Genomic DNA, 27,098 nt, shown 5'->3' with positions numbered 1-27,098 from the left:
TCTAAAAAAAAAGATCCTGACAGCACTCACACCTTTATACAACACTTCAGCCACTAAATTCTAACTTAAGATCTGCCAATGTGTTGTTTATCACACAATCGCCTTTTTTCTTCTTTAGATACACATTAGACACAATAGACAGACAAAACGATCTTCAACAGATAACTCTATGCACTGATACAAAACACATCATTCTCTAATGGCTGTGTTGAAAAATCTTAACATCTGTAGCAACCATGGCAATACATTTTCTCTTTTACAGCCAGGGAGGGGAATGTGTGAAGTATGTCACCTGCCTTGAATGAGGATGATGGGTTATCTGCCAGATTTCTAAAGAGGACAGGCATCATCAGAAGACATGTGGCACCTGTAAAGCAGCCTTATCCCCTTTTGAAGTGCCTGTTTGTATTGTCGAAGCCAACAAAGGAATTTTGCCACCTCTGTACTTACAAGAGAACATTAGTCAAACTGGAGAAGATGACAAGAGAGGGAAGGAGCTGGCGATATGAGAGACATACTATACACAGTCTACAGGTGTGTGTTTACACATGCATGAGTGCACATTTGATTGCCACACTGACTGCTCTGACTCTTCAGTTTGAGGAAGAGTTTTTCAGGGGAGCCCTCTGTGTTTTTTATTTTATTTATTTAACCTTTATTAAAGGTATTCAGGTATGCTGCTGTAAGATGTGGTGGTGGTCGGGTGCCGAGTCTGGAGGTTGACAAGGGGTCATCCTTCAGGTCAATGCGGGTTGTAGTGGGGAGGAGGAGGCAGACATGATCACCCATTAGTCACCTTTTCACCTTTCTGCAGCTCAAAGTAGTTCAGCAGGTAGGATGAGCATGTATGCATTTCCCGAAGCAGTTTCAGTAATATTAATTAGCTCTTTCTCTTATCTCTCTGGTGGTGGGGACTTCATAGTACACCAATAATATCAATGAAAAGATTTACATTGTTTATTCAGTTGTGGAAAATTGAATCCTAATGGTGTTTATTGTCATTATTATTATTATTATTATTATTATTATTGTTGTTGTTGTTGTTGTTATTATTATTATTATGTTGTTATTTTGTCATCTTGTTAACTCGTTACAAACATGACCAACGTATTTATGTTTAGCAGCAAGGGAAAGAGGCCCTGAACCTTCTCAGAGAGTGTTTATTTCATGTGTCATCATAGGTATAGTCTTGAAGTATAAAATAGTTTACCAGTGAAATTATTATTGTTACTTGTCATCTGCCATTGAAAGAAAAAATCAAAGTGTAGAAACACAAGAGCTGACCATTTCAATGTGGATGTCAACTTTTTCAAGTTAATGAAAAAATGGCATTTTCAGATTGTCATTTTCTGTCAGCCAGTCAGTTACATGTACTCTAATAATTCATAATAAATAAAATCTAAACGTATGCTTGCAATTATCTTGTAAGCATCATTATTTTACTTTTTGTTAAAAAAGTAACTAGGCATCTCTCAATTGACAGATCAGTTTTTCAGAAACGACATGTCATGGCTAGCAGTGGTGGAAAAAATAAAAATTAAAGCTTTCTTGTTACAACCGACAACCTATGTAAATTAATGAACACAAAAAAACAATAACCATTTCACTATTCTATTCCTATTTCCTATATGGTTTCCATGCATCCATACAACATCCAAACAGTAGCTCTGTTTTTATTCTCAAGTGCATCCACCTTCCAAGTTCCATTCTTGGTGATCGAAAAGCATCAGCTTAGTGTTGATGGAGAGACTAAATGAAGCGGGTCGGGGAAAAAATGCATGTCCAAATTCATTCACATTATTGTGGACATGTCCTGAGTGAGTGAGATTGGGTGTATCAATTACAAGGTGACTAGCAAGGGAGAGGAGCGAGGTTATCATTAGCAGGGACTGGCACTGGCCTCTGGTAGTTCCAGTAATTACCTCACAAAGGGTGGTGCTTGCCTTCCCACTGCTTTTCCCACACTGCACTCCAGGCTCAGAATTCCAATCGGCCCCAGACCTGCAATCTCCTCGGTTTTAGACAGCAAATTACTGACAAGTCCCATTCTTCACAGCACTGTAATTGCTTTTTAGTGCTGTTTTTATTGAGGCAACTCCAACCCCCTTGCCCTTCACTCAATAAAGCTTAGTCAGGGAAGGGGGCGAAGGGTTAATATAGATAACATTAGTACCTAATTGGAAGGTCTCACACCGCAGGAAAGTTTCATACAAGTCCTGTCATTTAAAAAAAAATCTCCTAGCAGTTGTTGCGTGAATACAACTGAGCAGCTCTGTTTTGGAGTGATCAAATAAGATGTGTTTTTGAAATGTATAGTTCATTAGATCCACATTCGTTCGAAGGTAACTCTCTGCCTCAGCGTGTCTGCTCCAGAGAAGTGATGTCATCAAGGCTCTTCACACCCCATACAAAGAGAAGCACTGAGCATCTTGGCTACTCTTCGACTTAAATCACTTTGTGTTGTCTTTCCCACCCCTGCGCATTACTTTCTCAATCTATTACTTTGTGGAAATCATTAGTCTCCATGTCAATACAAGCTCAGAGCAGAGAAAACATCTCATTATGGGACTTAAAGAGATCCGTAGCATTCTTGGCTCTGTCAAGCTGTTCTTCCTTTCTTCAATATAGTTACTTTCCTTTCACTGAGAGGACAAATTCTCAACGTTCCAATGCCGGACAACCAAACAGTTGCCATTTGAAATGAGAAAAAGAGAAAGAATGGAAAATGGCTGAGGGATTAGAGGATCTAAACAGGTGTGATCCAGTTTAGTTTGAAAGATGGAGGGTCTTAACAAGGATTTGAGACTTTAGAATTCAATGTTCCATTATTTCCATCCTGTGCAGTTTCAACTAAATTGTTTGCCATTTGGTGGCCCTTACGAGCCCTTAGTTCTAAACATCTTTACATGTAAGTGCAAGCACAATATTTAAAATTATTGTGACATAATGTGCTAACTGTCCATTTATTCAGATTTATAAGCATTTTTAGTTTGTTTCTCAAATGTACGTTTCAATATTTCATGTGCACAAAACACATTTGAGAGGTGTGTAAAACATCACATGCAACTGGCAATATCCATTCACATTTTTAGGTATTGACTCCCACAAAAATATAATAGCTATAGAGGGTTTCTTTTGCCTTCAATATAAACCAAACACAAAGACATCATAAGGAAACTCACAAAAAAAAACAAGAAAAATACAGAATGCAAAGATGAGTTGAGTTTGGTTTGAATGCTAAAAAGTTATTTACATTTCTCCTGTTTTCTGTCTATGCATCAAACGTGACTACATTAAGGCTTTATTTGGCAGAGCAGCAAAGTGCCCCAGGGCTACAACCTGCAATTGACTCGGGTAGCAACGTAATTCGCCTGTGCCCTTATGTGTCCATCTCCCTGTCAGTCTGAGCAGGTTGACACCTCTGACCCTGTCAGGGGTGTCAAATAGCTTGTTAGAGGCCTTCAATAAAGTGCAATGACAAGCCCTCTAATGCATTACCACACGAGTTCCAGAAATGAGAGGCTGTAGCCTTTCCAGCCTCAAGGCAGACAGGTGCGCCATCGAGTAACACACACACACACCAAACACACACACACACACACACACACACACACACACACACACACACACACACACACACACACTTAGAAAGAAGCCCTCCCTATCAAAACAACACACCAACACCAACACAACACAATGATAGGTTGATAACACTGCTTGCATGTAGTGAACCAAACATCACGCGCCTGTGGCGCACATACTTGTATGCAATGTTCAAAATGCCTCCAAATTCATTATTCAATCACTTAAAGATTATCTTTAAGGGGCTTACATAACCAAAAGAGATCAGTTGTCAGTAGCAATAAAAAAACACCATACCTGGACCACATTGGGAGCATGTTAGGCCTGTCACCATGAGGCCTTTCTAAAGGGCCCAAAGAGCCACTTACAATGAACCATTGAACATGTCACGGATGCCTGAATGTTGGAGAAATAAGTTTAACCCTATCATTTGGCATCAACTTGACAAGCGAAAAATCCTATGTGCCAAATCTGGACATCTACCTGGTTTTGATGCCACATGTTTTGGTTGGTGCTGGTTGGTCCTTGAGGCCCTGCTTCGACATGCTGTGCATTCCAACCAATTATCTACCCCAAGGTGCAACAGGTTCACACTTTAATCTTTGATGCCTCCTCCAATGGGATATAGCTGGATTTAAAAAAGGGAACAGGGGTGGGACAATCCTTAAAAACCTGTATACATAGCAAACATGAATCAACTTCAAACCAACTCACTGAGGGAAACAAAAAAGTCTTTCAAAGAAATCCCTTTATCCTCACCGTTGTTTCATCTTGCAATGGCTCGTCATTGCCCAAGTGGATGCTTGAAGCTAGTTTCAAAGTTAGAGCAGCAGACGTAGCCTCAAATATTACACAAGTCAAAATGTCATTCAAGTTTAGGTAAGATGCCCTGTTGAATGTATGTCATTTAAAGGGTGCTGAGAATGTGAAGAAATGGACCATAGCAACCTCACTTCCAACCAAGTCATCCTTTACCAGGAAATCCAGTTCACTGGCATGGACGTTGCGTTCTACGTGTACCGTTAACACCTTGCCAGTATACCCATTTCCTGGAAGCCAGCGATTCCTATTGTTAATACTCCACCCCCATGCCAGAGGCCCCCCGTGCGTCCTTGAAGAGCTTTTTTCAACCATCTGTCACGGATGTCCCAGGACATCTCCCATCAATACCAATGGCTCCCACATACTAGATCAGTTGTCATTGTCATGAGTAAAAGGGTCATACGGGGGAATTAAAATCCATCATAAAGATAATTTGTTGCATCAAGAATGAAGAAATGTGTACTGCACAAGTAGGTTTTTAGAAAAATGTGATTAATGCAAGACAAAACAAACAATATTATGGCTTACGAACTTTACCATCTTTAATTGTCAGTTTGTTGCCCAAACGCATGGTTTGATATTGATTTCATACTCTTCATTGCTATTCAACTAGATTACCTCATTTCCTTTGTTTCCATAAACTGTGCTGTCAAAATACATGAGAACAATCTTCATGCGGTAATGACTCAATATGGAATCAAATATTTCCGCATGCACCCAGGGTGGAGTGCAAAATGTTATGTAAATCCCCTTAACGACCTTTTCAGGATGCCGACAATCACCATACAAAGGTGATTGGCAGCCGACACCAGTGCACATTTATCCTTTTGCCCCAGCCTGTCTCTCTCTGTAGCGCCCCCTACTGTGAGAGGCGTGGGGTAGGGTGCCCAGTGGCACTTGTTGCCAATGGATGAAGCCAGCATGGATCCTCTCATGGCAACGATGCTGGTCGTTGTAATAATGTTTTGTTTGTTTCTTGCTTCACACCTCATTTGGGATTTTGCCCGATCTTAATCCAGTACTACATGAGACGCAGAGGGAGGCATCCCATGCCTGTCCATCCAAGTTCCAGCACTGCTTAGCCCAAACCAGTTCCTTTGTACGATTCACACAGCAGTCTATTGGTTGCCCATGGGCCATTTTATAATGTTCTTCTATTATCATGATTATAATGATTATTGAAACGCCACACTATATATACAAAATCCAAATCTACAGTAAAATAAGTTCTATGAATAATTTTAAATTTAAGAATGTGAAGCTCACAAAACTAAAGATAACACTTCTCTCTTATGCATACACTCTTATACATATACACACCAACATTATCTCCCTCTGTCACACACACACACACACACACACCAGATCAGCGTTCCCAAGCCCCTTACTGAGCGTTTTTATCCTTGCAAGGCCTGGTCTCAGAGGGGAGTAAGGCCCCTACTGAGATCCTTACCCACTTCCTACCGGAAAGCCTTTTTGGCTCTTTGGCAGCCCTTTTCCATTCACAAAATGCAGACAAGCCTCACTCTCTGCCTCATATGTGTACATTTGGGCATGACTGACTCAGCGACTTGGATAACACCTCTCAGGTGATGATGTAGTCTGTATACATTTCCCATAAATATACCAAAAGCATATTTTTTCCTGTGGACAAAGGGCCTCTCCACTCTCCAGAGTCTTACTGTAGCTGTTCCGTCTGCAGCTGTGGCCCCCAAGTGGGGATAGGTGTTTGGGGGACACATTTGACACAAATAAAGAAGGGATTTAAAGAGAGAGAGAGAGAGAGAGAGAGAGAGAGAGAGAGAGAGAGAGAGAGAGAGAGAGAGAGAGAGAGAGAGAGTGCACACGTGCACGTGTGGAAAAAAGTTGTCAAAGCGTGTACACAAGCGGGGCTATCAGAATTTGTTTGTGTGTGTGCTTTGAGGGGGCGATATATACACCCTCCTACTGTCCTATTTCTAGTACTCTGTCTACACATCACAACTGTCAGTAACTAGTGAGATATGAAGCCGCAAAGGACCAACGAGGAAGGAGCCCTTCAAATGGATATTACCGCTGTGTTTGCCTGTGGAGTATGAGAAGTTGGATTTAGCACTACCCCTAGGATCTTTACTGTACCTTTGGCTCATTACATGGTACGTTATAAATGCATATTATGATCATTTCAACCCAATAAAGTCTGCTTTTAGTGAATTTTAGTTAAAATCCTCATGAAATAAAAGCTGCAAATGGAGATTAAATCTTGACAATATCCAGTTGATTGCTGAGCATTTTTTCTGCCTCATATCTCTTTGAATTTAAAAATGTACGTATTAGAAGACAACAATGACAGGTTTAGGTCCAGTCCTTTTTACTTTTTATATTAACAATATCATTCCATCTTTGGCAAACTGTCATGCCTATCTGTACGCAGATGACACAGTGCTATATTAGGTTGCTAATTCTGTACATCTAGCAGTCGATCACTTACAGCGTTCCTTTAACATTCTGCAAGAGGCTCTAAGACTTGCACTAAACTCTAAAAAGTTCATGTTTCTAATTCATATTTTCCTGAGCCAGAGCTAATAGACTATACTAATATTTCTACTGAAGTGAGAGAGTCACAGAATATAAATATCTTGGCATCTAGATTGATGAAAAACTCACATTTAAATTTTACATTGATAATTTTGTGTTTATCATCACATAAAAAGGTTGGCTATTCCTACAGAATTAAAACCATCTTTCATTCACGTTTTGTAGGAAAAGGGTTGTTAAGACAGTTTTCTTCACCATAGTCTTGGACTATGGTGATGTGATTTATAGACACGCATCCTCCTCAGCTCTTAAACCTCCTCTGGCCTTACTATCACTCTGCCTTGAGATTTATTATCGGTGATGTCTATAGTACACATCATTGTATTTTATATGATAGGGTTGGGTGTTCTTCTCTTCAAGAGAGACCTTATACTCACTGGAATTTTTTTTAATCAATTAAGCCCCTACTTGAAAATTAATAATCACTCAGATTTATCAGACATGCTCTAATTACTGGCTCTTGCTTCATGTTTCATGAGCTGGGTCAATACTTGGAAAAACTGCTTTTAACTTAAGTGCACCTGACTCCTGGAACAAAATACAGCACCTCCTGTAAATTAATTCACTTATACCTATTGGACATTTAAGAAACTGTACATTATTTCACATTTTCATTTCTTTAATATCTTTATCAAATTATCTACCCTTGTTGCAAAATGTTTATCTATCAAATTATTCCCCCTAATTGTAAGGCTTTAATGTTTTTTTTTAATTATATTTTATTATTTTATAATGAGATCGGTCTTCTCTGTTAGTATATCTCGTGTATTGACTCAATGTTATTGTAAATTAGGGTTTTCCCCCATGAGCGATTTTAGACCCTTTTTAGGGGGTGCTCAAGCCCCCCTAAATTTAATCTCAGCCCCGCTAAATATTATAATATTAAAAAACTTTTAATTTAAGTTAATTTTAGTGCTTCAAGTGAGAGTTTGCGAACTTGTCTGTTAGTGACAAAGGACAAAAAATTACAGGTTCAAAGGGTTTGATTCCCTTTTAATATCCTGTGTCACTGATGCCAATGCTATGCACCTGTAACCCAGTCAAGAAAAGAGTTAACAGAAATTTTGTTTTGGCCAATCAGAGGTGGTTGTGCCACACTCCCACCTTTGGCTGAGTCTCTATCTAATCTGACAGAGGGAGAGCAGGGGTGCAGTTGTGAAGTTAAACATTGGTAGTCCCCAGAGAAGAAGTTGGTAATTTCATGATGCAGATTAGAACCCAAATTGAAACGTAAGCAACTAAAATTGCTGAATGTTAGAACATTGTGTCAAATTGGTCGTTATTACTGTGACTTACAGTCAGTGTCAGGGTTAGTTCCATCATAGTGTCAAAAAACATTAGCTGACGTTGTTCAGTAGTTAGCTCAGAGATTATTGGCTAATGAATTTACTGATTTAGCAGAGGGGGTGTTAACACTTTTGCAAGGCACTGTATCCATGTCACATTCTCATTAGGGGCTGAGCCCCCCTAAAGGTCTGATCCTAGAATCGCCCCTGGTTGCCCACCCAATTATCTTTCAAGTATAAATAAAGGTTGAATGAATGAATGAATCTCTGTTGTCCCATCTCAATGCACCTGTGCTCTGGCTGTTCAAAGAGGAGGAAGGATGGATTTTACTTTTTTTTTTTCCAGCTGTATGGAGGATCACCAAATCAAACAGTATAGCTACAGTTTACTTCTAGTCTTGGTAAACTGTATTTGTTAAAGCCTTTTTTCTGTGTTGTATTATGCATTGAGGAATTACAGAACAGTGCAGAATTGAAGCCTGTGTTCTGTGCTGTTTATGTTTACTTTGCTGTACTTTAAGTGGTGGTTATTGGTCTAAATAATACTGTTGTCACTATCTGAGTCGAGTGCAGATGTGTGTTGCGCATTCGTCACTTTGCGACTTCACGCAGATATGTTTTGCTGTTCGCCACAGAATAATGAGATAGGTACATTGCATAGCAGTAATTTATTATTTAGCATAAGCCATCACATTTTCACGGCATGATCCCTGATGTCAGTTCTAGATTAGAGGCTGAAGTAACCTACAAGAACCTGCTAACGAGAGACTTCTGTAATGTCAATACAATAAAAATTGACCTACATAACGAAGTTCGTTCACTGCTGGCTACAAGTTAGCAATCAAACACAACAAAGGCTGTCACTTGAATGGTGTTTTGAGCTAATGTTAGCAATCAAACAATCATAGATTGTTTGCTACAACGTTTGCCGGATCCGGATCCCTTGGCGTTATGCCGTAAACCGTTTAAATCTGAGCATGCGCAACTCACATCCGCACTCGACTCACATCGGGTAGTGACACTGTTACAAATTAAAAGTAAAGATGGTTAACAGTTCCACTGAAGAACAGGTTTTGATCTCATAACCATGTTTTTAAGATTATAAATATAGATATTAAATTTTTACATGCATTAGATATCACTATTTTAGAAAATGTATTTGCTTTAGATAATCTGAATGGGCAGTGAAATGCTTTGTTATGCAAATGTGACTATCCAAACTTGACAGCATAAACTTTGGCAAATGTCTGATTTACTAAATACGATGTTGGAAACATCAATAAGCACACCACCTATGTAGATGTCGCTGTGTTCTCCGAAATGCAACCTTTTCTTGAACTGAGAAACTGTCTTAGCTTAAAATTTACTTTAATGTGTTTTTTTTCATCATTTTGAATTGATTTTGAAAAGGTTAGATGAACCCATAGGTTGCAGAATTTCTTTATATCAAAGAAAAGCACGTCATTTGTTAAAGAAAACTGGCACGTGTCAGAGTTTGTGTTTTCACTTGAAGACACCTGACCCTTTATGAAACCTTTGTGTCATGGACAAAGTTTTCTTTTCTTTTTTAGAGATTGTCACATAGCTGTGTGTTTTCCAAAATTGAAACAATTTGTAGTATCAGTTTTGGCAATATGTTCTGAACTATTTCTTTAAGAACAAATCTTCAAACAATATCTGCAAAAGAAAAAGAAGATAAAAAACAGAAGGTTTTGTAGATACTGAGGGTTTTGTCATAGTGAATCAGGATTTGAGTCATGTTTATGTCTGATTGTAACGCTAATATTGAAAGCGGAGTTAAATGTGAGACAAATCTAAACAATTGCTACTCAGTAAATAAACATAAGAAAAGACATCAATTGCTGTGAAAATGTGCTGAGAGCGATCTCTCAGGCATTTGGCAGGACAAAACCACAAATTATGGTTGCAGTGTGAGACAGCATTATGAGCCTTTACTGTGTGGTCCATCCCCAACTTTAGACCATTCTCCCCTCCTGCTGCTCTCTCCTGCCCTTCTACCCTCCTGCTGCCCCCTCTGCTGGGGGTAGCCAGCATAGTTGACCCTGGTTAAAATTCAACTGGCCCAACAATAACGTGGTTAGACGTTTCCTTAGTGGATCAAAAGGAAGTGGAAGTAGCAGAGTTTGAAAACAAATACCTCTATAGATTTAATTTAATTCAAACGGCACAATAAGACATCACCAGGATGCTCCTTTGGCAGTAAAAGACTCCCTCTTTATGAGCATCATCTAGTCTAGACAATTAATACACAGGACATAGCATTGGGAGTAACCATAAATCAATTTAAAGTAGAGTACATTGCTGATTTACAATAGGTTAGTTGTCTTCAGACTTATATAATTGTTGATAATGTGTTCAAAAAGTTCAATAATATTACACTTGACCCCTGAACAGTTTATTTTTAATCCCCAGTATAAAGATACAGAATAGGCTACGTCAATTTATTTCAAGAGACATACATGAGTGGGCCCCGTTATATATTTTATCTTGTAAGGGGTCCTTGGCGGAAAAAAGATTGACAACCTCAGCATTGAACAACGTCAGCGGTGCGTGTAATTCTCCCCTCAGCCACAGGGGGCGACATCTTCCAGCCTGATGCTCACGGAAGTTTAGCTGGAACGGAAACTCTGACGTGTCAAATTGTCGCCATTTTCCTGAGGAAGGAAACGCCTTGAGGAAGGAAACATATAAACTGTGTAAGTGTGTAAGAGAAACTTTAATCCAGCTTGCTGTTTTCGCTGAATGTAGTCGTACAAAACGCCATGCGTTTTCAAGCAAAATCGTCTTTGTGACCGCGGTTGTTAGGATAATAAGGACGCCGAGAGAAAAAAAACTGACGGCTGCCAAAAGCTAACATTACTGATGATGCTAACTCTAGCTAGCTAACTAGCTAAATATACTAACGTTTCCCTGGTACTTTCTCATTCTCTAACTCTTAGCTAGATATCATATGTCTTAATTTGACATGGACATAAATGAAATGAGGATCGTAGCATGCTGAAAAGTAGTTTTTCAACAAATTGTCGAAAATGTGAACTGTTCGGACGACTAATAATATTTGCATCGTCTCATAGCCAGCTAACGTTGTTGTTTGTTTACGTGGGTTTATGTTAGTCTGGCGACTTGTGGCATTGTCCCTTGGCAAGCTTAATGTCAAAGTACTCCAGTTAGCCGCCTTAAGTCTGTAAAGCTTTACTGGAAATAAACACGAAACCGCTATCAACGTGTTTAAACGCTCAGAGCAATTAAATATAACGCATCTTATTTGTAGCGTCCATGTTTTTACCCACATTACGGCTTTAAAAAAAACTATTGCAGGTTACTTTTTTTTTTATTCATTGACGAATTGTTCAGATCTACTCCAAATAATGTTTGACTATATTAGGCATACTGTAGTCTTCGATGCTGCCCTAATTTCAACACTTGATTTGTTGTTTTTCCTCAGTTTTTTTTTTGCCAAAGTAGGTTCCCATCACCAGCCGCCATGGGGAATATGTTTGCATCGCTCTTTAATATGTGGAAGAAGGAGATGAGGATCCTCATGGTCGGTCTGGATGCTGCTGGAAAGACGACTATTTTGTACAAGCTGAAACTTGGAGAGATTGTAACTACCATTCCCACAATAGGCAAGTCAAACATTGTAAAATAGTTATGTTTACATATGTTGTGTGCCCTTATTACTGTTAAATGAGGACTTCAAGTGTGTTTTTAATGTGTTTATTTGTTGTCTTTGTTTTTTTTAATTCAGGTTTTAATGTAGAGACAGTAGAGTACAAAAACATCAGTTTTACAGTATGGGATGTCGGTGGTCAAGACAAAATTCGACCGCTGTGGCGTCATTACTTCCAGAACACACAGGGTATGTTTAGTTATGCCTGACATTTGTTGGCTTTACATCAGTCGTATGTAATGGCCTTTTTTATATTCACTAAATGTCCACTGCTTTATATATTTTTAAGATACAGGATACATCATCACACACTCATTTGTTCCCTATTTGCTCTTGTTCCAGGTCTCATCTTTGTTGTGGACAGCAACGACAGAGAGCGATGTCAGGAGGCTCGTGAAGAGCTCTCGAGAATGTTGGCAGAGGACGAGTTGCGTGATGCCGTGCTATTAGTGTTTGCCAACAAACAAGTAAGATATACTTATGAAAATCTTTGATATAGGCAGGTGTATATCATAACCAGTTTACTGCAAGTTTCTTCTGATCACAGGGTTGGCTTCTAATGTTTTCTCACTGTTTATTGATTGTAGGACCTTCCAAACGCTATGAATGCAGCAGAACTCACAGACAAGTTGAATCTTCACAACCTACGCGGCAGAAACTGGTACATCCAGGCGACCTGTGCCACCACCGGGGATGGCCTCTACGAAGGACTGGATTGGTTGTCTAGTCAGCTCAAAAACCATTAATAATCGCCTGCTATCTACAACTAATCTACTCCACCCAATCTCTGACCTTGCTCTTTACTCTAAAGTTGTTGCAAAACTGAGTTACCCTCTCCTAAAAAATGTACTGGAAGCTGCACTCGCCTCAGCTGTTATTATCACAAACATACAGGCCAGTGGTGGAGATGATCTGTTCTCATAAAGCTGTCAGGTTTTATTATTTTATTTTATGTAATTGTAAATATATTTGGTAATGGGGCAGCTTATTGCACTCTTACAAATCCTACCGTGGTTATTTCTCTTTCTGGCTGTTGGGCAGCCATGTGTCCATTGAATAAGAATAGGGAGGTGAGGAATAAGAATTTACCAGCACATTTGCCCAGGACCTCAATGCAATCTGATGACCTGTCATTATCTGGTCACGTACTGTAGGGAGTAATCCATGAGTGGCTTATACTTTAAAAACTGAATTAAACACTGATGCACTACTTGCAGCTACTGTGGTTACTTTAACCAGTGACTTCATGTACCAGCCCCCCAAATTTGTGTTCTTAAACACTGGCATTGATTATTTGTACTCTGTACTGACATCACTTTGTCCATGTTGCGAACTCCTGTCTGAACTTACCAGCCTTTGTTATACAGTATGTTGGCTTGAATTGAGAAATGCAGCAATCTCACATCTCTGTTTCATGGTTGTTTTGAAAGGCAGGCTGTTGAGTCAGCATTGGGTGTTTGTATTTCTAAGTCTCAGGTTTATCATGTGCTGCCTTTGCAATATACTTGTTAGCAAAATTGCATGATGTGGTCTGTTGGTCTTTAGGGACATGCAAACTTACTGGGTGTTTACATCATTAGGCTGCACAGGAACTATTACTCCGAGTACTTATTTCAACAGCCCTATACTGTAACTTTGTGTACTGTTAGGTTATTGTAACAAAAGGAGTTGGACACTACAATGGCCCTACTGTTGTCACTAAAGGCTCTATCAAGTCATGCCTTTTTTTTAATTCAGTTATCAAATCTGGGAAATTGCATTTTGACTCTAATACAAAATCAGTTTCAGCTCCATGTTTAGCGTAGTGCCAGTATTTCTTCCTTTGCAGTACAGCATTGTGCTTGGGTTAAAAAGGGAGCCATACATATGCCTTCTTATCCATGACACGTTGCCTTTTATTTTCAAGCTTTTTTTCTAGGTGTGTGTGTGTTACTTTACTGCTCTGAACAAACATTTTTGTCTTTGATTTATATCAACCTAAATATTTGAAAACTGTTAATCTCTTAAGTTTGTCAGTTCTTAATGTAAAGTGTTTGTTTTGTGAGGAAAAAGCACTGTAATTAAAGTGACTGGATAAAAAAAAAAAATTCTGCAAATGATTTTCATTCTTACACTATGCAATAAAACTGTTGAATGTTGAGGTGCGTAATGTAGCTTTTCTCCATACATTGAAAATGTGCACCTCTGCTACTAAAACATGCACACCTAATTTTGCTAACTTTATATATAGAGGTGAAATGATTAGTCAATGTACATAATATTAACACATTTAATGTTTCATTTATCAAGCAAAAAATGCCAAATATTCTGTCTCCAGCTCCATTATATTCAAGTGTTTCCAGTGAGTGACAGTACGTAAGCATGCATAACACGACCTGAAATCAAAGCAGCTAAATGGAATTCAGCTATCGCTAATTTCATTATTCACACCTGTGCTTTTCCTTCTGTGAAGTCAAAATGCCCTCTGTGAAAAAGTCCTTTATTATGTTAGTTTTCTGTTGAATAAAATTTTTGAAAAGGAATTTAATTTTCTATAACAAAAAGGTTTTGGTGTGCTGGTCGAACATAAAAAAGCAAGTCACTTGTGATGGGTAGCTTTCACACACGTCTTACATTTAATTGACAGTGATTAATAAAAACAATTGGTGAATTGATAATAAAAATAGGCAGTAGTTGCAGCTCTAACAAAGTAGTAATAAACTTAACGAAACAATACTAAAATTTAACAACAAAACCAAGAGCGTGGCGTCATAGCAACCTGTTGGGGCTGTCACCCTTTGACCCAGGGAGAAATGAGATACCCCAAGGTGATGTAAACCACCCAATGTTGGGTTAAAGCAGTAATGTGGAGAGCACACCCTGTTTCACACTGTGTAGGGTGGCAATCTAGGACAGCATTCTTGCAGGTTGATTAGGCTGCTATGGTTAATGCAGCCAGGCCTATAAAACATGGCAGGAAAGTATGGTGGTGGTGGAAGGGGAGGGGAGGGAGTTGGAGTCTTGGGTCCCTCATAGGGCTGCTTTGTGTGGCCTCCTCTCCTGCTGCTCAGTCAGCTTGGTTTGTGTGTGGCAGTCTAACGGTACTCGGCCATATAAAAGGACCAGCCGTTTTTTGCACTCTTCTTTATGAATGCCTTGCTCTTTTTTAGTGCACCCCCCAGGTGCCAGCCAGCAGAATACCCTCTTTCAGACCAATTCAAGGCAAATGCAAACACTACACTCTATTATTACCAGTGGAGAGCATTCCAATGGTATCGCACTAGTCAGGGAGCTGAACCTACATGGTGAGGGATTAAGGAGCGCTGGCATGATTAAGAAAAGAAAAGGACTGAAGCTGCTGAGTAGTGCAAGAGGCACAGTGGGATGGAGGACATGTGCAAGGACAGAAAAGGTGTCAAGGAGCATATTGGAAATATTTCAAGAACACTTGCTTGACTCTTTTCAGACGTAGGCTTAATTTAGCAAGAGACAGCTCCATGTCTTATATTAAAATATTTTCTCTGTAATGATGATGTTAATGATACAAACATTACTGTGCTGATGACACAACCTCCAAAAGTTTCAACTTTGCAGAAAAGCTGCCAGATGTATGATACCTTACCATAGAAATGTTTGTATAAAAAAATTATAACTCAATCTGTATCCTTAATATTCTTTTACTCAAGCTGTTGTAAACATTGTCAGGAAAGAAGTTTCCAGGAAAAATCTTACGGCACATAAGAAAACACAGGATACATATTTGTTCTGTTTGCAGCAACAATGTTCTGAGTTAATTCTCTAAGATTGCCCAAACAGTAACAGCTACCAGGGCCAGACATAGGAATAAAAGATCATTGTGTTTGCTTTGCAAAATATTTTATCTTGCATTGTATTCTACACTAATGAGATAAAAATTACAACCTATAACAATATAGAAAATTAGATATTTGGTTTAATCACATAAATCGTGTTAAAAAAAAAAAAATTGTCAAACACAACCCAATATAAACACAAAAGACACTAGTGTCCCATGACTAACTGACCAACTTATTGGGTGAAGAAGTTAAAACACGAGGCCAAAGCCTGTGAGTCAGAAAACATCGACCTGTCTCCATCCACAGTCCGTTTGGCTGTTCGGGGGAAATGAGGTCTTCAGGGCCAGCCAAGCTGCTGTAGAGCATTCTGTCCGCGTAATGCGTCTTTGAATTGGGGGGATGGGTAGGACATTAGTTGTCCGAGTCTGTGTCGTGACGCCGCCTGTGGCTTTGTGTGGCACCAGCAGGAGCCGTCTTGTGGCTGACAGGGTTACGGGGCACAGGAGACCCCCCATCAGAGGAGTCTGTGTCATGCCGCTGCTGACGATGATGGGGGTAGGAGGGCCGTTGCTCGGCCTTTGCTCCCCCCCTTGAATGGCTGTCATGGGGTCTGGCTCCACTCTGACTATAGTATGATGGATTATGATGATGGTGGTCCTTTCTCTGCCTGAAGAGTAAAAGGGAAACAAATAATCAATGACAGGGTCGTGGAGGATCGGGTAAGATGTTGTGAGGCCGGGGAAAAAGTAGCTGCCAGATGAGCTTTATATAGTGACATCCACAGAAACCACCCACACCGACAAATGTCTGTATATTTAGCAACTTATATAATTAAATCTGTACGCTACCATCATATGTTGAGGTTATAATTCCTCTCTCATCAGCACATTAATTCACAGTATTTTAATCTGGTATGCCCCCCCCCCCCTTTCTACACAACTGATTTACATGATATATCTAAGGTCTTGTGACACATGCACCCCAAATTTCAAAGCCAATGCTTCAAGATGCCCTGTGTAGGACAGTGCATTAGTGCCCTCTAGTGCTGGCAGATGAAAGCTTTTGTTTCATAGCAAGTCTGTAAATTTGCAAGTTTGGCCGCAAAACAGGAGTTGGACACAATAACATAAACAAATGTGCAATACAGTTTAACAAAATACAATAAATTTTGACTCATTAATGCAACCTTTGTGAAGCCTGTAATAATTACATTTGATTTCCAAAGAGATGAGAGATGTTCTTCCAAATACATGATATGGGAGCAATGAGCATAGGTTTTTTTTTTAAGCCGTACTTTATAAGTGTTCCTGTTATTTTGTCCACTCTCAGGCGACAGGTGACGCTACCCCAAGCTGATCAAAAGATCTGAATGAATAAATGAACCAACCTCTTTCTGTTGTTATCTGACCCCGAGGAAGACGAATCTCTTCTTTCCCTTTTCTTCTTTTTTTCCTTTTTCTTTTTGCTCTTTTTCTCTTTCTTTTTCTTTTTGCTCTCGTGCCTACAGAGAGAAAACAACAACACGTTGTGTTTTATGTTTTTTGTGTCTGAAATGTATGGATGTTCAGCAATTTAGGTGGCAACTTATATAATGCATACTCACCGTTGTTCCATATCCCCTTTTTCTACACTCTGAGATGTCTTTGTTTTTGAGGTTTCTGGACAACCTTCTGTTCTTTGGTGCTGTAAAGAAAGAACTTCTTTAATCTTTACATCAAGTTGTAGATCCAATGAAAGAAACTGTCCTTACTCTAAACTCCTAAAGTCTCTTCACTACATGCAAAATATATTCAAAAGGCCTATTTTTCCATCCATCACTGCTTTGCACTTACATTATGAACATCTGCATCTTACTGAGTCTTCATCTTAAAACGTTCAGTGACAATATTCAGTGAGAAGAACTTACTGTAAAAACAGGCAAGCCTATTTTAGCTGCCTCCTTTTCCTTTTGGGATAGCACCATTTTTCTTGATCCTGCACTATAGATGAAAACATATTTATTAACAAACACTTTACAATCACAGTGTATTGAGATAAAAGGCCATCTTTCCTTCACTTGAATGTTATGGGGAACAGTTTAATGAGTTTTAACAGAAAAAAATAGAACATAGTGAAAGGCAGAGACAGATGTAATTTTGCTCCAAAACAAACAATTTTCAAGATAGAAAGAAATATCTTACTAATGTAAAAAGCAGGACTTTAATGAAGTGAAACTCACAAAAGTGGGGGATGTTTTAAATTTCTGAAATGCCGTGTTTACATATGAAGAGGGTATTCAAATTTATGATTTTAAACGCTCAGGAATTATTTCTTCTGACATGTTTGAGGTGGAAACTTTCCATGATTGGAACTTTCCATGTTGATTTCTGCATATACTCATGTAAATGATATGTGTATTCAGTACAGGGTTATTTTGTTTTCACATACTGCCCTTTTAAAATTGCTGATTCGTTTTATTTAGTTGCTTTGTATAATAGGTTGTTATATCCCAAAAAGTTGACAATGTTTTTAAGAAATAAGAAAATCACCTGGAGCTTCCCAAGCCTGAAACACGGTCCACATTTCTCTCTTCGCCATCATCTTCCCTCCTGCAAACATCTGCAAGGTCCTGGTATCAAAAATGTAAAAATTTAAATCATTCAACCTTTTTTAATAAATGCAAGTTCTTTACAAATTTAAAAAAGCTTTTGAGTGAAAGCAGTACCAAACAAAGTGACATACTTCTTTGGTCAGGCCAGTCGGTTGCCTCTTCATATTCTTGTGTCCTCTAGATGCAGAATGGAAAAGGTAAATTAATTATATTTGTTAACCCGCACTTGCATTTTTCAACCATTTCTTTTATAGGAAGTTGTACGTACAGGGCAGCCATCAGTGCCTCATGCTCTGCAGCCTTAACAGCAGCAAGTTCATCCTCTTTGGACAAAGGTGTGCCATCCTTTTTGTCTCTTGCATACCATGACAGATCTTTGCCTTTTTGCCATCGTCCTACTGGTGCCATTAAAGAGTTCCCTGGAAACAAGGCAGGAGAATTGAGAGTGGTTGAGAAAGATGCTTCATTTCTGCTGTATTTTACAGCTCAGTTTTGAACAGCCCCTCTTTTTAAGATTTAAAAAAAGTATTAATTGATTGTCAAAACAGTCTGTAATCCTTTTGTTGTAGGTTGATTAATTGACTAATCAGTACACCTTTGCACTGACGTTGGTGTTTGTAGATACTGACTTGACTATCCAAACAGAAATAGCACAAATTATTCTGTTTTGGGGCTGATTTTTTCCTTTGATGTAGCTAACACGTTAATGCAGAAAAACTTTGTCAATGGTATTTCGCTTTGGAGAATAAACATTTTGGGTCTCTCCAAAATCACCTGTCGAAAACTACTATACTTTTAAAAGCTCTGCTGCTGAAAAGGCATTGTCATCTGTTGTGGCATGAGCCTTTTTAATGTACCCATATCATGTGTTTACGTCAGTTCATGTTCCAAAAAGAATGCCATTTGCTTAACAACACTGTACTCTATTTCATCATTTTATGTCACAGCGGTGGTGGGTCTTCTTGTTTGGCATGCTGACATGTTGGCAGCGGTGTGTTTGCTCAGATAGCAGAGTGGCTACGTGTGCGTGCTCAGAGGAGAGGGAGCAACAAAAACTAGGACCTGCCGATTGTAGAGTAGAAAACAGGACTACTGAGCACTGTGTTATGAGGGACGCTAAAACAAAAGGTATGGAAATGTAGCACGTTGAGTACCGAAGCCATGGTGTGTAGTTTAACTGGGATTTTAAAAGACTTGCTCTGTTGATAGCAAGTTAGCAAACGCTAGCAATGTCTCTTGAGAGCGGTGATAGCGGACTTGGCTGACAGTTTTTTTAAGACTTACCGAGATAATTTTCTCTGTGTTTATCGACTTTCACGTCATCCCAGTTGAACTGGTCCTGGCCTCCTCTGACCCCTCCGGATCTCGATGAACCAAACATTTTTTTGTCGGTTGCTTTGATGACTTTGGAGAAGAAGCGGCCTACCGTTAGCTCAACCAGCTGACTTTAGCCACATTAGCACAAGAGCAGCGCGATTGGTAAGGCCTTCAGCATTCACTCATCCGGGTAGTTTTGCGTTAAGTTCATCTTCCCAGTGTTGATCGAAACAACGCGTTTCCTAGTGGTTGTGTTTACGTTGACCCTTGAAACCGATCCGGTAACTAATTTGGCCAGTTATTTCCTTCAAAGAAGCTGCAGAGCGCAAGATAATCGTTGGATTAAACCGCGTTAACTGAAGCTAGGCTATGCTATATAACTAACTTTGCGACCTGAAAACATGGATGTATAATAAGAACCTAAAAATAAAGCTACACTAAGAGTGCGCATATGTTTCTCCCGGTTAAGGTAGAAACTGCAGCTGTAACATATAATATTGGCTGCCTTTGTATCGTCTATTTTCTTTGGCTATTGATAAATAATAAACTCCACTTTTCTGTCATGAATGTAGATTTGTGTTTCGTTATCGCGCGTATTTCCCGACGCTCGCGAACGTAACGTTTCAATGGGTTGGCCCGCAATGATGACGTATACAGCACAATTTTCCTTAATGGCTTAAACAGCAAAGACTCAAGAGGAGAGGAGGCAGAAAATCCGGAGACTGACCCAAAATCTTGGACTAAAGTAACTCCCGATGTACATGAGATATTTTTCCAGGCTATTTTCAGGTGGGAAGGAGAATGTCTGTCTCTTTTATGTATTGTCTTCCATTGCCATCCATTCCATTCAGTGAGAAGTCGGATTGTTTCTGCTGTGTTGTTGCACGGGAAGAAGATGGTTGTTGTGTGTTCACTGACGTTACCTGTAGTTTAATCGTCGTTTAAATAGTCTTTAATTGGTATAATAATAATAATAATTATTATTATTATTATAATAATACTGCTAATAATAATAGTCCTTGTAGATGGGAGCCATCAGTGATACCTGTTAAACTTTGAGTTTTAAAAACAATCCCTGTTGGTATCTCAGCTCATTATGTTGACATTTTATGTGTTATGTAGTATTAATGCTTAATGCTGAGCTGTTTTAAGGGCCCGCCTATTCACTCCTGCATCTTAATCTCAATCAATACTTTTAAGCTCAAGTAGTTTACATATGATTATAAAGTTATCAAAACTCCTACCCATCAGCATCAATGCACAAATCAATCAAGCACATTTTCTTCATGGAATGTTTTTCTAGTGTGCATTTACCACCCTAAAAACATGAATTCAGCATTTTCATGCAAATCATAACAGTTTATTGCTTTTATAGCAGTAAGTCAAGGTGCACTTTGCAATGTGTGAGTCATTTTTATTTGTTAAATAAGTCTAGCACTTGTGACACTCACTCTACAATAATAGAACATGAAAGCGCTACTTTGCAGTTTCTATAGCTATGTTTGAAAAAATTACAATGAAGAGATCACAGCATTAGACTGAATAAGGACCATGACTGGTTAAACAAGGCCTACATAAACTCCTCTGGGTAAACTAAACTAACACAAATACTGTTTTGTTGCAGCCCTAGAAAGTACAATGTTGTACTTTCTAGGGCTGCAACAAAACATTATTTTCATCACTGAGTCTGTCAACTGTTTTAATAAAAAAAAAAGAAATAAAAAAAATTCATAAGTTTCCCAGAGCCCGAGTTGACATATTCAAATTGCTTATTTTGCCCAACCAACATTTCAAACCAAATATATTCAATATATTCTCATATAAGACAGTCACCCAGTTATCAGCTTTGATAAGCTGTAACCATTAAATGTTTGCTTTAAGAAGTAGTTGCTTATACATTTGTTGATTGCTTTATCAACTTCTTGTTTCATCTCTCATACTGAACACCTAGCAGACTACTGAGACCTGAAGATTTCACGTGATTTAAATTTTGCTTCAAGCAAATATCAATCACATGGGGTTAAGTGCACATGGTTAAAGTCAAGCACCATGCAGCTTCTAATAAGTGTCAGCCCCTGCTGATTGTAAACTCTCATGTCGCTCATTTCCTGTCACGCAGCTCTATGTCAAATACACATGGTGGATTCTTGTGTGGATTTTGGATTATATGGAGCTGCAAGTTTCAGAAGCTTTGTCAATATATTAATTTAAAAAAAGTCTGTCTGTAAAATGTCAGACATTATGATAAATGCTCACTATTTCTCTGAGTGATTAATTAAAATAGCATATTTAGTCTGACTGGCAGCAACCAAACCGAAATTATACAATTAAAGGAAGTATTAGTAAATAAAGAGCAAAACTATTTACATGGAAAAGTTGTTACCAGTAAATATTAACTTTATAAATGACAATATTTAGTCTTGTATCAGAATTGATTGATTTAGTCCATGAATCAATTTTCCATCTTTTAATCTTGGCAATACATCTATTAACAAGCAAACTCATGTTTAGTTTTTTCTAATGATCACAGTAGATTTAGTAAAGAATTAGCCCTATATGACAATCAGAGGCATACGACATCCTGTATTGTTTTAGAGCTGAAACAATTAGCTGATCGACAGAAATGAATCGGTAACTATTTTAATTATCCGTCAATTGTTTAGGTAATTTATGAAGCAAACATACTTGACATTCTGTGGTTGCAGCTTCTGAAATGTGAGTATTAGCTGCTTTTTAGGTTAAATATCTTTGGCTTTTGGACCTGATTTTAGTTAGACAAAAAGAGGTTCCACCATTAAATCATTAATCGGACCAATCAATAATGAAGATAATATTTAGTTGCAGCCCTATTTTTTCCATATGGGAACAGAAAGCAGATGCAATTTTCCCAAATAGATTTATGGATAACTTTTGTGGTGGAGGATTGGGTGTGATACCCACTTCAGGACAGGAAAATGTTGAGGAACTACTGCACCTTTTAATTAGACATGGTGCTGTTTACGGGAAGCATTCAAGAGGCAATGGAGAATTACTCTTGTCATTTGCACCTGCACAGATGACCTCGCTCCATCTGGATTGCTTGGAAACAAGAAGGCTTGTAATGCTGTGATTTTATTCCATAGCATTTTGTTATTTTAAATCCAGCACACTTTACTTTTGTTTTTAAAGATTGATAGGGCTAATATATTTTTTTTCTTCCCTTTGTACTTTGGTGCATGTTATATGGAATACTTAATTTTCAGACTAATTACCAATCTCTTTGATACCTGGCATTGATGTAGTAGGCCTATTACCAAAGGCTAATGATTGATATTAGCTTTTTACTATAGCTGGTTTCCTGTTGCAAATATCTGTTTGGAAGGTGCTCCCAGTTTTTACTGAGAACCAGTTATACTGCATTGTTTTCTTCACCTTAAAACTACAAACACCTAATATTACTAAGGAGAATTGAGGGTTGTCTCAGCTTTTGGACTAGAAATAAAACACGCATACAGGTCTTTACTTTAATATCAGATCATTCTGGATAAATCTGCTCAACATTTTTAAATTGATCTCAATACATAACAAAATCTAGTGTGTGAATGGCACTGCCCTCTCTTTTTCTCTCCTCCCTCTCTACTCTACTCCCTAATCTACTTGCACACAATCACTTGAATTCGCGGTCTGCTTTGGCTCTGTGTGTATTGACGAAAGGTAAGGAGGAACGCTACAGACGATTACTTTATTCTTTACTTGAGTAGCTTGCCTAAGAAATGTTAATGAAAGAAAAGTTGTGTAGAATATATCGCAGTGTAGAGAAGGTAGGATGTTGAAGTAGCTATTTTGCAAACATGTAAAGTACAAGTAGGCTAATGTTTATAGGTTTGTCAGTGATTGGATTGCTGCGTAATTTAGTTAAAGGGAGTTTGAAGTCATTGTTTACATTAATATGGGCCTATGTGTCTATTAAAAGCATTTTTCCTCCTTAGCCTCTTGTATGTCTTAGCTCTTCTGTTTTTGTCCTGCCATCCCAAGCAGAGTAGGGCTCTCCAATTAGTGAGTAATTGTTTTTGTTTTTGCACCATGGTAACCTCACACTTGCCAACCCATTGATTGCCTTTGCTCTTGTGGGAGATGTTTTGGTCTCATCATTTGGTTTGCCTGTAAGAACTGCTGGCTTATAATTTTATCACATTTATCCCACCAGAGCGAGGTGAGCAGATTAACCTGCTGTAATGTTGTGAAATCTTTTTAAAGCCATATGTTTGTGCACATACAGTATAATGACTCATGTCATAGGATTCCAGTGGTTATGTGTCATCCCTCCAGCATCACCCACTAATTTCCTATATTGAACTCTTCTCTCCACCTCTCTTATAGCTATGGCTGGACCCAGGCCTGTGGTGTTTAGCGGCCCATCCGGGGCAGGGAAGAGCACTCTGCTGAAGAAGCTCATGAAAGAATACGACGGTGTCTTTGGCTTCAGCGTCTCCCGTAAGTGTGCCACTCTATGCCAAAACATTTAACATTATTTTGGTGGCGTTCTCACCGGTTGTGAGGCTTGTCATTGATCAGTATAGTCAATCCTGTTGGTCATCCAGGTTTTCTAGGGGATGTGGATGTATACAGGTGTATAATGTTAATGTTAATGCCACGCATACAAGCAAATACAAATAGGGCTGCAACTAATGATTGTTTTCAGTATTGATTAATCTGCCCATTATTTTCTTAAATTTTTTAAACAATTGTTTAACAACGTATGGACCAAATGATTAATTGAGTAATCAAAAATGAAAATAAGCCTTAGTTGCAGCTCAGACACATTTCCTGTCGCTCAACTAATGGATTAATCGATTATTGTTTAATTTTAAGGTTCAAATAAAGTACAGTACTATGACATACTGTAACTGTCCTGTCAACCCTCAGATACAACAAGAAATCCTCGACCTGGAGAAGAGAATGGCAAAGGTACAACATGTTCCTCCTCTTTCATGACCACTGTCACAGTCAATCACATTTTTATGAGTCAGTATAATGGTAGCTTTCTTTATTTGTATAAAAAGCATGTCTCCTTTTTCGGGGTTTCAGATTACCATTATGTCACACGGGAAGTGATGCAGACAGCGATTGACAACGGCGACTTCATTGAGAATGCAGAGTTTTCGGGGAACATGTACGGGACGAGTAAAGCTGCCGTGCAAGCTGTCCAGGCCAAGAACCTCATCTGTATACTTGACATTGACATGCAGGGTGTGAAAAACATCAAAAGGACAGACCTCAATCCCATCTACATATTTATCCAGCCGCCATCCATGGCAGTCCTGGTAAGCACAGAAGGAAATGCATTTCATTCAATCGATAGAGGTTCCTATTTTCCTGGCAGAGGAGGGGGGTCGTTCAATGTGACCTTCAGTTTGTTTTTGTACCACAGTTACCTGAGGCCTGTACTACGAAGCAAATTCAAATATCCAGTATATCTTTTCGTTATCTGGCTTCACTAATCCTAACATCCGCTATCACGCTAAGCAGTCACACAACTGTGGTTATCAACTACTATATATATATATATATATATATATATTATATTATATCCTCCCCTTTCACAATCTAGGGATCCTCTATGAATGGTGAAGCCATTTTCTCACATATTTGATTGGTCAGTAGGCGGTGCTTTATATAGGTTGATTGTTTTTTTTCTGGACTTAACCTCCTCCAGAGCAGGGTAGCTGTTTAGCATAAGTTACCACGGTGAAACGGAAAACCCAGGGTTAATCCTGAAGTTACCTCGCTAACCCCAAATCCTGCTTCGCAGTACAGGCCTCTGGTCATACAGGTTTTGGGTGCTCTGTGAATATTTCTGAATGCCTTCTGTATTATTTTAGGAAAAACGTTTGCGAGACAGAAAAACCGAGTCAGAGGCGAGCCTCCAGAAGCGTTTACGTGCAGCTCAGGTGGACATGGAGTTTAGTAAGTATTTATAGTTTGTTTGCAAAAATGTAACCACATAAATGTTAAAAACCATGACTGAACCTAATTATATCTCCTTCAAGGTAAAGAACCTGGTATGTTTGATGTCCTAATTATGAATGATAACTTGGAGGATGCTTATGGGCAGTTAAAACATGCTCTTTCTGAGGTGAGTTACTATTGCAGAACTCAGTCCTTGATTCAATAATCATCAACACACATTAAAACTGTTTTAATGATTAATTATTTAATTGAGTTGAGCATCAACAAAGACATTTAAATACCTTTCCAAAAGCAAAAACCAAAAGGGCAAAACTATAAGGAATGGATAAAACATGTTTATTTACTCTATGTAGTCTTGCTTTAAATTTGTTAGGTCATAATTTCTTGACCATCATCACCAACCTGTATTAGGAGCATTACAAAAATGTTTTTCCTTCTTTAGGAAATCGGTATGGTCAAGAAAGTCAACATGTCTTCGTAGGAGACTAAAGCCTGATACCTTCAAGTCTCGTCCAGCCACTTCTTACAAAACCACAGACCTTTATTCCAGTCGTGAACATTCCCTCAGATGGTGGTTTGTGAAGCTCAGCAAATATCCTTAATGGATACACACACAAAAAATTGGTTTTATATGGTGTATAGTGGTAGTTATTAACCAAATACTATCACACTGTCAAGTATAACCCTTTTTACAGAGAAGAAGTGCTTTTCATATTTTTATTTTCACTTTAAGCTACTCCAATAATGCTCACTTGATATTTATATGGCATGATATGCAGGATGTTCTGTTGGGCAGGGTTTACTGAGCACATGTATAATGCTTGCAGCTTTGTCCGCACACCAACCAGGACTAACACAAACAGGGCGTTAACATAACTCATTCTATCATGTGGATAAACTTGTCTTTCACGGGTGTGGAAAAAGCTGGTTTCTGGTTATCTTGATTTGTGGCAGCGAATTACGCTGTTCTTTGTGCCACCAGTCATATTGTGTTGATTGGGAAATATATTTACAGAGACAGTTCATGAGGGAACCCCATTTAAAACTTTAGCAATACAACTGATTTCTAGAGAAAAAAACTTTGCGGCTGTTTACTTGCAAGGGGTACAAGCAACTTAACTTCACTGTTGAAATAATAAAACTATTCCGGTGTTGGTAAATGTTTTCTTTGGCAGATTTTGTGTAAATTGCCACATGACTCCATTATAGTTTGGTTTGCTAGATAACCATTTTTACTGTTGTACTCTAAAAGGATCACATTTATAGAGGTAGAAAATGTAACATAACAAAAACAATTGTACATCTAATGTCACAGAATATAGCTTTTATTTCAGGGGGGTCTATAATAGAATCACTTTACTGTTTTTCTTACAATTGTAAATTTGTGAAAACTTTTATATTGTGTAACTGTTATTTTGCAGCTTCCCCTGTACAGTAAAATTACATTCTGTGTACTGTTTTGACTTAAGGATTGGTTTTTAAATTTCAGA

The 27,098-nt window shown here is 38.5% G+C and overlaps 3 protein-coding genes across 9 annotated transcripts; 2 read left to right on the top strand and 1 right to left on the bottom strand.

The window, feature by feature from the left end:
- Positions 1 to 10,885: 10,885 nt before the first annotated feature.
- arf1 (ADP-ribosylation factor 1) lies at positions 10,886 to 13,145 on the top strand. 2 transcript variants are annotated; one of them, XM_078264023.1, is made up of 5 exons: positions 10,886 to 10,984; positions 11,734 to 11,914; positions 12,037 to 12,147; positions 12,301 to 12,425; positions 12,546 to 13,145. In XM_078264023.1, the coding sequence occupies exons 2-5, from the start codon at positions 11,773 to 11,775 to the stop codon at positions 12,702 to 12,704; spliced, it is 537 nt and encodes a 178-aa protein (XP_078120149.1). In that variant the 5' UTR covers positions 10,886 to 10,984; positions 11,734 to 11,772; the 3' UTR covers positions 12,705 to 13,145. The 2 variants fall into 2 exon arrangements, with proteins under 2 accessions (XP_078120149.1, XP_078120150.1); XM_078264024.1 differs by having other exon boundaries at positions 10,895 to 10,984; positions 11,754 to 11,914.
- Positions 13,146 to 14,550: 1,405 nt separating this feature from the next.
- Positions 14,551 to 19,723, bottom strand: c12h1orf35 (chromosome 12 C1orf35 homolog). The gene is made up of 8 exons (XM_078264022.1): positions 19,627 to 19,723; positions 18,611 to 18,761; positions 18,474 to 18,519; positions 18,281 to 18,360; positions 17,659 to 17,731; positions 17,356 to 17,435; positions 17,140 to 17,253; positions 14,551 to 16,419 (listed from the first exon to the last, which is right to left on the bottom strand). The coding sequence occupies exons 1-8, from the start codon at positions 19,721 to 19,723 to the stop codon at positions 16,164 to 16,166; spliced, it is 897 nt and encodes a 298-aa protein (XP_078120148.1). The 3' UTR covers positions 14,551 to 16,163.
- Positions 19,314 to 26,294, top strand: guk1a (guanylate kinase 1a). Of its 6 annotated transcripts, none has more exons than XM_078264017.1 (7): positions 19,317 to 19,470; positions 24,019 to 24,132; positions 24,565 to 24,606; positions 24,727 to 24,962; positions 25,521 to 25,605; positions 25,689 to 25,774; positions 26,051 to 26,294. In XM_078264017.1, exons 1-7 carry the CDS (start codon positions 19,449 to 19,451, stop codon positions 26,087 to 26,089), a joined length of 624 nt encoding a protein of 207 aa, XP_078120143.1. In that variant the 5' UTR covers positions 19,317 to 19,448; the 3' UTR covers positions 26,090 to 26,294. The 6 variants fall into 6 exon arrangements, with proteins under 6 accessions (XP_078120141.1, XP_078120143.1, XP_078120145.1 ...); XM_078264021.1 differs by lacking the exon at positions 19,317 to 19,470 and adding an exon at positions 20,324 to 20,448; XM_078264015.1 differs by having other exon boundaries at positions 19,314 to 19,470; positions 24,565 to 24,962.
- Positions 26,295 to 27,098: the final 804 nt, after the last annotated feature.

This window comes from Sander vitreus, chromosome 12 (assembly GCF_031162955.1).
Source record: "Sander vitreus isolate 19-12246 chromosome 12, sanVit1, whole genome shotgun sequence".
Classification (NCBI taxonomy): domain Eukaryota; kingdom Metazoa; phylum Chordata; class Actinopteri; order Perciformes; family Percidae; genus Sander; species Sander vitreus.
The sequence above is the reverse complement of the archived record's forward strand: the minus strand, read 5'-3'. Positions and strand labels throughout refer to the sequence as shown.